This window comes from Oryza sativa, chromosome 6 (genome assembly GCF_034140825.1).
Source record: "Oryza sativa Japonica Group chromosome 6, ASM3414082v1".
Lineage (NCBI taxonomy): Eukaryota > Viridiplantae > Streptophyta > Magnoliopsida > Poales > Poaceae > Oryza > Oryza sativa.
Window position 1 is genome coordinate 29592842 of NC_089040.1, and position 13888 is coordinate 29606729.

General features: G+C 53.4%; 1 protein-coding gene and 1 long non-coding RNA gene across 2 annotated transcripts; one reads left to right on the forward strand and one right to left on the reverse strand.

The window, feature by feature from the left end:
* The first annotated feature begins 7077 nt into the window (after nt 1–7077).
* On the forward strand, nt 7078–8751 carry LOC136356943 (uncharacterized). The gene is made up of 2 exons (XR_010742019.1): nt 7078–7637; nt 7735–8751. It is a non-coding gene; the product is annotated as an uncharacterized lncRNA (long non-coding RNA).
* Nucleotides 8752–9942: 1191 nt separating this feature from the next.
* Nucleotides 9943–12478, reverse strand: LOC112939443 (uncharacterized). Its single transcript, XM_026026633.2, has 5 exons — nt 12265–12478; nt 12027–12179; nt 10689–10841; nt 10453–10591; nt 9943–10087 (listed from the first exon to the last, which is right to left on the reverse strand). Exons 1-5 carry the CDS (start codon nt 12340–12342, stop codon nt 10059–10061), a joined length of 552 nt encoding a protein of 183 aa, XP_025882418.1. The 5' UTR covers nt 12343–12478; the 3' UTR covers nt 9943–10058.
* Nucleotides 12479–13888: the final 1410 nt, after the last annotated feature.

Consider the following 13888-nt stretch of genomic DNA (forward strand, 5'->3'; position numbering starts at 1 on the left):
GCCGCAGCGCACGCATCAGGCGGTCGCAGCGTTTCCATCTCAATGTTTCAGTTCCAGACAAACACTGCGATGGCGAGCACAGCGGCAGCAACAACAAGTGAGCAGTTCCCACCGGCGGCCATGGGGCCCGTCGCCGCTGCGCCGTTGCTGGAAGAACCGTCGTACTGGGCAGTGACAACCTCGAAACAGCTGACGATGCATACGACGAGCAGCACGAGCGCAATGACCGGCTTGGAAGAAGAGCGCTCCATCTTGTTCTGCTTTCGCTTGCATGTTCAAAGTTCAGAACTCAGAGCAGAGACGATACACTTGAGCATTTTGCTCAAAATGGCAGGATTTATATAGAATTGCTTGATGGAATTATCTGTGAATGTTGACATGGTAAACATAGTACATATGCACAATACAAGTTTGTCCTTTTCTCTCGATCGTGTTCTGCTCGCCAGGTTGAGTTGGGGTTGATCTGAACGGCTGGTTTGCTGTTGCATACTCGTCTGAAAAGTTCAACAAGCAGATGAGGTGCTGGCTTTGATTTTATTGCTGGTGTTCCTTCCTTTCTGCCTGTACCCCAACCACCCCGCTCTCCTCGAGGCGCAGCAGCCGTTCGCCTAAAAGGAAACCAGTACTAACCTCAGGATGGTGATGGCCGCGACAGCCTGATGCGTGCGCTGCGGCTGTCGCCATCCCGGCGCGGGAGGCGGAGGAGAAGCTGTCGGCTGCCGGGGGCGAGCAACGGCTGTCTCCCCGTGGACAGCCGCGTCGTCGACGTACGCCGACGAGAAGGAGAGCATCCCCTCATTCGCCGTCGCTGCGGGGTGGTTGTTGGTGTTGCTGGCGCGGGATGTGGCCTCCATGGAACGGCCGCCTCCCCACTGCGGCCGCCGCCGGCAGCCGTCGTAGCGCCGCTCTCCTCCTCTCCCGCCTCGCCCCGGTGGCCTCCTCCCCAGCCGCCGAACAGTTTGCCTAGCGCCGCTCTCCTCCTCTCCCGCCTCGCCCCGGCGGCCTCCTCCCCAGCCGCCGAACAGTTTGCCTAGAGAAGAGGAGAAGAGAAGAAGAGAAGAGAGAGAGAGAGTGTGTGAGGAGGAAGGGAAAGAGATGGCATAGCATCCTGACATGTAGGGTCCACGTAGGTCCCAGGTCCCACGCTGACTCAGCCGTCACGTAGGATAAAACCGGAGTCAAAACCACCGAAGAGTGACCGGTTTTGATTAATTAAGGGACGGCCGATATGTGGTTTTGCGGTTCCGGGACGATTTTTTAACTCCATGACAAGTTGAGGGACCTTGGGTGTACTTTTTCCTCTTCGCAATGGGGCTAGGCTTTTTCGTTTTTGGAGTGGCCCAGGAAGGTCCAAAACCAAGTGATGGCTAACCTGTTAGTAATAAGTCCACTTTGACTCCCTTAAACGTGGCCCGAATCTAATCCATAACCCTAAACCGTAAAACCGGATATCTCGACTCCCCGAACTATTGAAACCGGTGCAATTTGACTCCCTTGATGGTTTTGGAGAGTGGTTTCGCTAACATGGCGCTGATGTAGCAATGTTGACCTAGTATGTGGGTTGACGTGGCGCTTAGGTGGCATTTGAATTAAAAACGTATACGTGGGACCCGTTTGTCATTCACACATTAAAAATTGTGGGGCCCACTGACATGTGGGCCCCACATGTCATCCCCTCCCTCTCTTCTTCCTCCCTTCTTCCTCCCTTCCCTCTTTCTTTCTCTTTCTCTTCTCTCTCCTTCGGCCGGCCGCGGGGGGCACAGGACAGGCTGTAGCGGCGGCGGGCGAGGGCCAGAGCGGCGGCGACGGTGGGCTGGATCAACTACTGTGTACCGCGTCGAGCTCACCTTCCACGACGACCACGTCGTGACCTGCCTCGCCACGACGGCGCGCGGTGGTCACCGCCCAACGCCCCAGCGCTGTCCGTGGCGCGCACCACGCAGGCCAACGGCGTGTGGTTGTAGAGCTCAGGGGCGTGTTCCGCATCGTGGCCAGCTCGGTGCCCATCACGAGGGAGGAGTCGCGCCGTCGCGCGTCCACAACTACAGCGTCACCGACGACGACTGCCTCGTCCACCTCAACCTCGGCTTCAAGTTCGAGGCGTGTCACGCCCCGAACTAGTCCCGACCGGAACTAGCCCGTGACACTCCAATTTAGCCTGTTAATCGATACCAGTCCCAGGAAACAGTGCTGGTATCACAGGGAGACAGAATATCACAGCAACAGAGGTCTCTTTATTATAGAGTAGAAGTACAGTCATGTTGGGCTGCGGACAGATCCCGAGCTCACAACTGCATTACAAAAGGGAAACGGAAGCCAGGACTTGGACCAAACATCACAGGCGCGACTTGGGAACTAGGCCGAAACCCTAAAACTCATCGTAGCCGGCTTGCTCCTGGAAGAACTCCTCATCAGCATGATCCGCTTCATCTTCTTCAGCAACTGGGGGGGGATATTTATATAGAGCAAGGGTGAGTACGGGGGATACTCAGCAAGCCAGGGGAAATAAGTGTTTGATGCAGGCTTCAAGGGAAGGCTGTTGTTTTTGCAATTGATTTTATTTGAACTCTTTTATGAAAACAACTAAGTGAGTGCTTCTCAAACGACACGGATGAGACAGTGCGTCTCGTCCGGTCGGAGTATGTGCAATGTGTCAATCTTTAGGATTTAAACAAGGTTGGCACCCGGCCAACAGCTTTTTCAACGGCCACCCGGGCCAACAACTTTTCAAACGGCCACCCGGGCCAACAACTTTTCAAACGGCCATCCGGGCCTAGCTGATCCCATCAGCTGTAGATTTTTCAAACACCGAACCCCCTTTTCACACAGCAACTTCACAAGCAGTAGTCAAACCAAACTACGCTAGGAATCACCTCACATCCGCCCATGACCGTGGGCACGGCTGTTCGAACAGTTTGTTAACCTCTGCAGAGGGGGTACACTTTACCCACACGACATTACTAACCCGGGTCACCCAGCCCGTGGGGATCAGCCACGTCGGGAGACCTCCAAGCTTTCATGACAAGGCATTTCGAAAGCCGACACAGGTTTACCATATGCCGACGAGAGGGGTCCCAGACCATACTGTGCCAGGAAGCCCAGGGGTCCTCCCCGACACCACCCCGGCGAATCCACATGTCTCTCGGCATCAAGGCTCCCCCGATTAGCAATTCACTCAGCCAGGGGCGTCCCATTCCACCCATGTGGTCGTACTTGTCTTATGTTCGGATGAAATTCCAAGGAAACGGTCCTTAAGTGCAAGAGCGGAAAACCGTACACCCGGTACGTTCCCCGGTCCGCGGTTTTGGAAATTCATTTAGTTCGCAAGCACCGACCCAGGTGTCGGGTTTTCCAAGTCTTTTTGTAAAACTCCAATTTTACCCAAGTTGTTACTCAGATTTTAAGTTTGAAGGCGACCGTCGATACTTGCACAGAGTGCACCAGTATCGAGGCGCAACTGGGTGGTTACAAGGGGACATGGTATAGCAATTAACAAAGGAAGGATCAAATGCGACAAATTAGGTAGGTCCGCCAATCTGCCATGCAGACGGGACAAACAGATTAAGTGCGATCCTATCAATGCATAATATTTTGCAAGCAACATAATTAAATTTCAAATATAGGCTCAAGATGTTCAAAGGTGGCTTGCCTTGCTCGAGATCTGGAGCTTGATCCTCGAAATCCTCGCACTGCGGGTCTTCGGGCTCCGAAACTATACGCGAAACGGAACAACTCAACAAACGGCGAAAAATAAGCCCTATTAATGACCTCTAAGCGTGCCATTAGATAGATCTCGAGATTTGGGGAATTTTGGAAGTTGAACGGAGTCAAACGGATTTACGGTTGGGAAGATATTGAACTTCTAAGATTATTGAATTTTTGATCTAAAGGAAAAGGATTTAATTAAATCCTTTTTGGAAAAGAAAAAGAAAAGAAGGGAGGGAGGGAATATAGACTTTTCTCGGACGGCTAGGGCGCGGCCCAAGAGAAATGGAGCGGTCCGGCCGAGCTAAATGGGCCGGCCGGCCCAAGGCGACCCAAACTCGCGCGCACGCGGGAGGGAGGAGAGAGAGAGCCGGTGGACCGGGCTCACCACGCGCGGTCCCGGGTGGGACCCGCTTGTCAGTGGCTCGGCTCACCGTGCGGAGGGAGCACGCGACGCACGCGCGCGGGCAGGGAAGGGACGCGGTGCATGCGCGCGGTCCGCGGTGGACGCAGGTGCGGCGGGCCCACGCGTAGCCTCACGGCTCGCGGTGGATCGCGCGCACGCGGAGGGACCGACCGGGGTCGGCCCGACCCGGTCTGGCTGAGCTGGCGCCGACGTGGCGCCTACGTGACTGCCACGCGGGCCGGCGGGAGGTAGACGACGACCCGGCCGCGAATGGACGGCGGGCGGCGGCGGCGAGCGGCGGAGCGAACCACGGCGATACGGGCAACAGCGAGCACACCGGGCGGTTGCACGTGACAAGGGGAGGCGAGCCAACGGCTCGGATTCGCCGGAGGTTGCTCGACGGCGGCGGATTGCGGCGGCGGCAACCGGCGGCGGGAGAAGAGGGAAACGGCGACGAGGTCACGAGAGGTCGATTCCCGGCGGTGAGAGCATCTACGCGGCTTCGGGAACTCGACGCTAGCGTCGGATTGGGCGGAACTACGCCGAGCGAGGCCGGCGACGAGCGGGTGCTACGGAGCTCGGGCGGCGACGGCGGCGAGCACACGGCGAGCGACGGCAACGGTCGGGGCGGCGCCGGCTAACTACGGGGAGTCTACTCAAGCTACTACCGAAAGCTAGGGGGAGGAGATGGAGCGAGGAGGAAGAACGGAGAGAGGCACTACCGTGCGGGACGGGGCGCAGTGACGAGAGGCCGACGGCGCGGGAGTGATCTCTCCGGCCTCGGGCCGAGGAAGAGGAAGAAGAGGGCGCGCTCGGAGTCCCCTTCCGCGTCCACGAACGCACCGGCTCTCCCGGCGCTTGGCGATGGACGGCGGAGGCGAGGCAGAGCACGGGAACGGCGACAACGGTGAGGAGGCGAATGGGAGAGGAAAGGAAGGGAGGGGGAAGACGGGTTTAAAAGGGCGGCAATGTCGGTTTGAGAGGGGAACCGACATGGGCGGTCAAGCCGGCGAGCTGGCGTTCCGGCTAGCGTCCAAAGCGGCGACAGGAGGTGACGCCGGCGAGAGGGGAAAAAGGGGAGAAAAAAAGGAAAAGGAGGGAGAGAAAGGGGGCTCGCCCCTTTGCCGATTCGGGAAAAGGAGGAGGGAGCGGGGCGACTCGGCAGAGGGAGAGGGGCTCTCTGCCTCCGCCCCTTGGAGGCTAGCGCGCGAAGTGGCGGGGGCCGGGCGATGACGACGGCGATGACGGCGGGGCGGTTTGGAGCGGCGCGACGACACGGGCGACAGGCGCGGGCTGGCGCGGCAGAGGGTGACGGCGGCGGCGACCGGGCGGTCGGCCACTCGGCACGCGCGCGCGGGAAACAACGGGCGGCGCGGCTGGGCAGCGGGACAGGGCGACGCGGACGGCGCAGACGACGCGGCTCGGGCGGGAAACCACGCGGGCGCGCGCGCGAGCGACGGCGCGCGGGGCCGGCTTTGCGAGCGGGGAGCTCGCGCGAGAGGAGGGGGCGCTCAGCGCGGCTCTCGCACGCGCGAGCAGCGAGCGGGGGGGGGGGGGGAACGCGCCGGGGAAAGCGAGAGAGAGAGAGAGAGAGAGGGAGGGAGCGCCCGGGAGAGAGGGGGCCGGGGAAGAGATGGGCCGAGCGGAATTCGGCCCATCGAACCTGGGGGAGGCAAACTAGACTTTTGCGGAGGGATTCGATTTGGAAGGAATTGGATTCGGAATTGAACTCGACGATAGATCGGGGATTGAGATCTTGAGATGGCACGGACACTAGACAACAATCAGAGAAACAAATTTCGCAATTAGGGTTTTTAAGAGATAATTTTTCCCGCTAGGCGCCACGACGGAACGGGCGCTACAAGGCGCTCACCGACGACGTCCATGGCGTGCTCGGCCAGACTTCCTTCATCTAACTACTCTACTGATTTCATTTGATGATGATGATTACCCATTTACCCTGATGAGTTACTGACTGACATGGACGAAAATTTTATAGGACAACTTGTCTCGAATGCATGCCTCCACTAATTGCCAATTGGCAGGGCAGATAATCTCCCCAACAACCAACACAATCATGATGCACTGATACACGGTCTGAAGCTGCATGGACTGGACCACCGGCGACTCCTTCTCCGGAGCGGCGTAGCGCCTCCGCCTTCGTGCGATTCCGGCAACCGCGGAGTCCTTCGCCTATACTCGCCGCATTTCATGCCCTAGGAGGCTGCCGTCTCGGCCCCCCATGGCCAGAACCCTCCACGACCCCAACTCCAGGTCAGGAGGCGAAAAGCGGCGCCCACTCCAACTACTCCTCCCGTGGTCGCGCCGTTCGCCCAGTACGTAGCCGACTCCTCCTCCACATTGCAATCCGCCGCCACCGGTCTGGCCCCCACCCACCGCCGCTGCAGCCTATGCCCCCCGCGGGCCGCGGCCGGCCGAAGGGGAGAGAAGAGAAAGAGAAAGAAAGAGGGAAGGGAGGAAGAGGGGAGGAAGAAGAGAGGGAGGGGATGACATATGGGGCCCACATGTCAGTGGGCCCCACAATTTTTAATATGTGTGAATGGCAAACGGGTCTCACATATGTTTTTAATTCAAATGCCACCTAAGCGTCACGTCAACCCACATACTAGGTCAACATTGCCACATCAACGCCATGTCAGCGAAACCGCCCTCCAAAACCATCAAGGGAGTCAAATTGCACCGGTTTCAATAGTTCGGGGGTCGAGATATCCGGTTTTGCGGTTTAGGGTCACGGATTAGATTCGGGCCACTTTTAAGGGAGTCAAAGTGGACTTATTCCAACCTGTTAGTAGTAACAAGGACACATGAGGTTCACGTGGGTTTTTTTTCTTTTACTTTTTCTAATTCTTTTAAACCCATTTGCAAAAGTTTATATACATAAATTTACTTATGCAAAGTTTCTATATACAAAGTTTATATGTACGATGCATACATATATAATTTTTATGTACTATAATTGAGTAGTCTAAATGCACATAAATAGATGGAATAAGTTCACATTGGGTCTCTCTATTTGTCGTCCAATTCGATTTTCGTCCCTTGACCGCAAAACCGAGTACAAACCGTCTCCCAACTTACAAAACCGGGCAAATGTGGTCCTATGGCAGTATGGAGGGCGGTATTGGCCTACGTGGCACATTGACCATCCTACGTGGCGCGCTGACCACGTTTCTCCTCTCTTTTTTACAGCGTCGCGCACGGACCAGTGGTCCTCGCGGCGGAGCGGGAGCAGCGTTGGATGGCGGGAGCGGCCGCCGCGGCGCTCGCGGCGGAGGACGGCGGAGCGCGGCCCATTCGAGCACGAAGATGGCGGCGCCGAGGCCGCCGACGAGCTTGAGGATGACCTCGCCGTCGTCCTTCCAGACGTAGGACCGCAGCTCGGCGAGGAAGTCGCCGACCTGCGTGAAGGCGAGCAGCGCGGCGGCGCCTTGGAAGATGGCGGTGACTACGGCGGGAGCGGGAGCAGCGAAGTATACTCACCCAACACCAGGTTCAAGTCGCTCATGTAAGTTTCTCCGCCATGAATCACCTAGTCCATGGCATGCTGTTTGATTGATTTTTGTGACTGTTCTGATGTTTTGTTCGTCTTCGTCTGTTTCCAGTTCCACCTCCTGAAGCAGAGGCAGCTGTTGAAGCAACAACGGGAGCAGCAGCTCGCCGCGGCAACAGCGGCGACGTGGGGCACGCACCGCGCCGGCGTCGGCCCGCCGCTTGGTCTGAACTCGTCCGGCTGGCCACCGCTGCAGAAGTCCCACCAGCAGGCGTCGTCCGCGGCCGGCATGCGCGCCGTGTTCCTCAGCCCTCCAGGAGGCAAACCGGAACGCACGGGCACCGGCGTGTTCATCCCCCACCAGGGCGGCGCCCCCACTGAGCCCAAGAAAAAGCTAAGTGCGCACCTCCTCTGAAGCAACGCAATGCTCACCACCCAGAAGCGGGTGCAGCCGCTGCCGACGCATGCCGCTGCACGCCGTCCTCCTCCCGGACGTAGGACTGCAGCTCGGCGAGGAAGTCGCCGGTCCGTGTTAAGGCGAGCAGAGCGGCGGCGCCCTGGAAGATGGCGATGAGGACGGCGGGAGCAGGAGCAGCGGAGTACGACGAGGACAGAGGGAGCGGCCGCCGCGGCGCTTGCGGTGGAGGACGGCGAGGACATAGAAGCCGGAACCCTCGTGCGGACGGCGGCGGTGAGTTCGGTCCCCTCCTTGAAGGGGACGCGGCGCGCACGGCATGGGCGTGCGAGCGAGGCCAAGATCTGCTGCCGCACGAGGCCCACCCGGTCGGCGACGACGACCCGCAGTTTGCGGACGCCGAGGAAGGGCTGGACGGTGACGGTGCCGAGGTCGACGGTTTGGTCGCCGTCGACGAAGACGACGGGCAGCACGGCCGTGGGCGGCGGCGGCCGCGTGCTGGTGGTTGAGCTGAGCGGAGTCAGAAGACGCAACGAGGAAGAAGAGGGAGAAAGGGAATGATATGTGGGGCCCACGTGGGCCCCACCATATTTATTTTTTGTCGCTGACATGTAGGCCCATGTGGGCCCCGCTATTTTAAAATTATTCTTTTGTGTGTAGCTGACAGGTGGGCCCATAGTTTTTATTGTTTTTTAAAATATAATTGCCACGTAAGCGCCACGTCAATACCACGTGGGACAGAGACCTAGTCAAACAAGCCACGTGGGCGCCACGTTAACCAAAACCACCTTCAAAACCGCTGAGGGATCACGTTTGCCCGATTTTCGTAAGTTGGGGGACGGGTCGTACCCGGTTTTGCGGTTAAGGGACGAAAATCGGACTGGATGATAAATAGAGGGACCCAAAGTGAACTTATTCCTAAATAGATTGCATTATGCTCGTGGGCCAAAAACAAAGGTACTCCGTACCAGTTAGCGAGTGGGCCAAAAGGCAAGCCGGCACATGGGCCAAAAGACAAGTCAATACGTGCTGCTCATGGCTCATGAGATAGAAACCGAACCGATGCCAATCGGGAAAAACAGAGGCAGATCATGCGGCATCGTTCTGGAAAAGGAAAACACACGTAGCATCCAAGCCGGCCTGAAAGCGATCGCACGCGGTGATGAGGTGGCGCGATCGATCGTGTACTAGACGCCCGCAGGTGAGGTGGCTGCGTTGCACGGTTGCGAGTGCCAGCCCTTCCTGCCGGTGCTGTTCACATGCAGTGTTAAGTGCTACTCCCTCCGGAGTTGATAATACTTCGTTTTGGATAAGGACACGGTTTTTAAAAAACAACTTTGATTATTATTTTCTATTATAATATGTATAAAAATATTAACAAATATATTATCTTAATAAAGTATTTTTAAGACTAATTTATACATGTAGTCACCAAATTTGAAAGATAAATATTTTAAAAATGGTTCATAATCAAAGATTCTAAAGTTTGATCTTACCCTTGTCTAAAACAATAAGTATTATTAGCCTGGAGGGAGTAACTCCCAGCTAATGCAATGCGAACTATTCACATGCAGTGGGAAGGTAATTATAACTTACTGTGCGTCTGTGCTCATTAGTAAAACGGTAAAAACGAGTATTACTCACCCGTCCCATTTTAATCGCAGTCATGAGTTTCCGTATTCAATTTTTATTTATTGTCCGTATTATTTAAAATTATTTTATGATTAATATTTTTATTGTTATTAGATGATAAAATATGAATATTACTTTATGTGCGACTTATGTTTTTTATTTTTTTAAAAAAAGTTTAAATAAGACGGTCGAATAAAGTTAGACACGGAAACTGATTGATGCGTTTAAAATGGGACGGAGGAAGTATATGGCAAGCAAGCAAGACACTAATCATCCAGGTAGCAGAGAACTAACATTGCAAGTTTCCAACGTCTTACAGATGATAGTTTAAAGCAACACAAATTATTTTCGCTCAATCACTTGTCTTTTCTGAGTTTCCATTGGTAGTATCAAGCAGTCCTCTTCCCAGGGAGCAGACCTGATTGAAAATGAGAGATAAATTAGGAAAACAGAAAAGGGATTGCAAGTGTGGATAAACTATTCCTGGTATTAACCGAAGAGAGTAAAGTTAGGAATACCATAATAATTGCATTTCCAGAGAATTACAGATAGAATAACATCGAACACGATTTACCACAATAATAACCCTATTTATTAAAGTGCATGCACATATTTCATAAGTATACTCCATCAAAAGAAAGGTTGAGGCGCACATTATATATGTAAACTAGATTAAAAGGAAGGTTTAGGTACACATTTCATTTGTTGGGTCCTATTTTATAAAACACATTTTTTTATAACTTTGATAGGAATGTAATTATTATGAAATAGAGGGAGTAATACCTAGTAAAGAGGTAGGCACCTCTGCCCTCTTCAGCTTCTCCACAGAGAATTTGGTAGAAGTACTTGGGATGGTGATGGTACCATCGTACCCCTTGAAGTGGTCTGCGGTCAACTCCAGCTCACAACGGTACCCAGTAACCTTTCAATAGAGAAAAACCGATAAACAAAACAGGAGTATAATACAAACAGCATTAGTGTACTGTATGCTGGAGAATGGAGATGAATAGGAGTATTACCTTGGTGGCAACCCACCTACTTCCTGGGGCGAAATTGGTGGGAGTGTATCCCTTGGACTGGAGCATCATTACCATGGTTCTAGAACTTGTAGTCAATGCCTTCCCGTGTCCTGGCAGCAGAGCCACCGAGCCCAAGGCAGAGCACACCTTGCACTATAGTACACAGCATTCAACATACAGATATAAAAGTAGAAAACGATTGTGTAAACAATTGTACTATGTATTAATGGGGTGGGAACTAAAACACAAAACGGAGAAGTAGATTAGCACATAATTAATTAAGTACTATTAGCTATTTTTTAACAATTAATATGTTTTAAAAAATCAACTTTCTATATATTTTTTCTTTGCAAAAACTCACACCGTTTAAAAGTTTGAGAAGCATACGCGTAGAAAATGAGTAAGTTGATGTTGAGAAATGGAAGAAAACATCACAATAACTCTCATATTTGGTTCATGGCCTATTTGGTTCACTACCCTACCAGCACACTAAATGAAAGAATTAGCAGTACTAAAATATAGATAAGATTTTTGACACTTCTAATTATTTGGTAACTTAAAGTTTATATTGGTCATGATTGGTTCGCTATCAACGTAGAGTCAAATTGTGAAACTATAGTGAAGAATATTCTAAATTGCTAGCAAATTTAGTATGTGTATTACTATATAGTTGCATGGCTTCAAACCAAATGGATTGCATATACTATTTAGCCTACCAGAATATTTGTAGGACACATTTAGTAGGGCGTTTGATATCAAATCCAAAACATCCCTAAATAACACACAAGAACAGGGCTTTTTTGGTTAAGAAGCAAATTTTTGCTAACAAAAATATTAGTAGTTGCATAACCTTGGTAGGTTTTAGTACTAACAAATTTGGTTGTATATAACTTGAACTAATGTGGGCAAAAAATGGTTGCAAACCAAATAATCGTTTGACACTGTTAAAATTGCCAAAATTTTAATTGGGCAAAATTAGCTTAAAACCAAACAAGCCCACTATTTAGACTACCAAAACCACACAAGTGCTATTTAGAGTACCAAAAAATTGAATGGGTAAAATTTGGCACTAAACCAAAGCAGTCCTAAATGTTGATAGTACTGTGAAGGAACCTCTAGGATGTATCCAAATAGAACATATTCAACCAATTGTCTAACCTCAGTCCAAACTAGTACCACCTCTATCATTCAAAGCCAAACAATTGCCATATTTACTATTTAAAGTTGCCGTTTTTAAAGATGATTTTAAGTTGCCAAATCGTGACTAGCAGTGCATGCTATGTTCTCAAGAGAATAAACTCCAACCTGGTGGTGGTTAAATCAAAATCTGAACCTCACCTTACGGACTACTACGTGTCCTGAATCCGGGCAGGTGGGGTAGCAAGTATACCTCCACTGGTTCTTGATTCCGGGCAGGTTGGTGCACGAATCTGGCCCAGGCACAAGGCACACGTCTCTGGTGGTAGGCTCTCCACAGGTGTCACAAGAAAGCTGCAAACACAGAGAACATAAAAATTCCAGATAAACAGGAGATAAACGAATCGAGAATTCGAGGGTATCAAGCCCTACACGTTACCTTCAGGTAGTACGCGGCAGCAGGACCGTTGAAACCTCCACCCACTGGCTCCTCAACGAAAAGTCCAAAGAAAGCCATCGCGTTGCGAGAGATGCTTGAGGTGAGAATGAGATTGATTCGGAGCTTGAGACGAGACAGGACGCAGCGTAGAGAAGAAGACGAGATGGGAAGAGGAGAGGAAGGGGAGCAGTTGGGCGACCAGGGCGAGGCTACGGGCTACCAAGTACTGTACTGGGCTTGTGTTGTGTCAGCTTTTTCTTTTTACCATTCACCGCGCAATCCCCGCTTGGAGCCCCAGCTGTCAGTGCCTCGTGTATTTAGATAGGAACACTCTAGAACACGCAGAAAAAGTAGAGTAAACGTACTAGATGAAACACAAATTCAAATTTAAAGTGCTACTCTTATACTAACTTCAGTAGTCTAGTATTACTTGTGGATGACGAGGATTTCATATATACGTGGACGCATGCATGCCATGCATGCGCATGCAGCATGTACGTCATGCAACCATCTAGGCATCTAGGAGTACATGTCTCGATTCTGTGCCGGCGCCGGCACGCTAGCTGCGGTGTCTGGTGTTCATGACTCGCGTTCGCGTACTCCGTCGCCCCCAATGCCAGGATCAGGACATACGCGTGCCCGCGCACACGCGCGACGGCGGCGGCGAGACATGCAGCTGACGCTCTAAGGACACAACAATCACAACGGAGCGTGCGCTGCGGCGCCGTCGCGACGACGGCACGGACAAGGGATGAACGGCCTAGGCTAGGCAGTTGGCGCGGGGCCAGTTGGCGCCAGACGGTACTATCTCCATGTCGCGGATGGACGTACGCTAGATCGAGCGCATCCACATAGACAAGGATGCGCTGCGGCGTTCGAGTCCTGACGAGGTTGCCATGGGCGCGCGCGCGGCTCGACGTACCTGCAAACACCACCTCGCGACGCGAGGCGTTCCCTGACTGCGGACGGCACTACGTACAGCAGCGGACGACGAGGCGCACATAGTAACCAACCAAACTAAACCAATGCATCCGGCACCGGCGAGCTCCACCTCCAGCCATCACAATAGGCGTCTCCTAGGAGTGCAGACTGCGCCGCCAGCACCACCACAGAGACCAGCCAGAGGCCCGGAGGCCGGAGCGCGTCCACTCCGACCAGCTATGCCATGTTCGACGCCTGCCCCTACCCGAGAGGGCCCAAAGGCTGCTCGCCGTGGCTACATCTAGCCAAGGTCGCCGACGAGAAGGCGGTGGAGGTAGCCACGCGCAGTGCACCTAGGAGCTGCTCGTGGGGCCTCGATCCATTCCCTGGTGGCCTCCCGCCGCATCAGCTCGGCGAGCTCAAGCTCCCGCGAGCAGCAGGCCTCCAACGAGATCCGGCTGCTGCGCGCGGTCGCGTCCACGCCAACCACAGCCACGCCGCGGCGTGGAACGGACCATGCATGGTCGCGACATGCCGGCTGGCATGGCATGGCCGACGTTGGCACGAAACCACGATCATGGACACCGGCTGGAGTGCGTCTGCGATGACCAGCTGCGCTCCATGCATGCATGTCTCCGACGCAGCCCTTGCCGAAGCGCGCGCCCACAGGCTGCTCGCCGTAGCCTCTCCACAATAGTCGTGT

Coding starts and splice junctions, on each gene's coding strand:
- LOC112939443 (XM_026026633.2), bottom strand. CDS start 12,342: ATGGCTTTCTTTGGACTTTTCGTTGAGGAGCCAGTGGGTGGAGGTTTC. Junction 12,180..12,264: donor CTGCCGCGTACTACCTGAAG/GTAACGTGTAGG, acceptor CTGTGTTTGCAG/CTTTCTTGTGACACCTGTGG. Junction 10,592..10,688: donor GTAGGTGGGTTGCCACCAAG/GTAATACTCCTA, acceptor CTCTATTGAAAG/GTTACTGGGTACCGTTGTGA.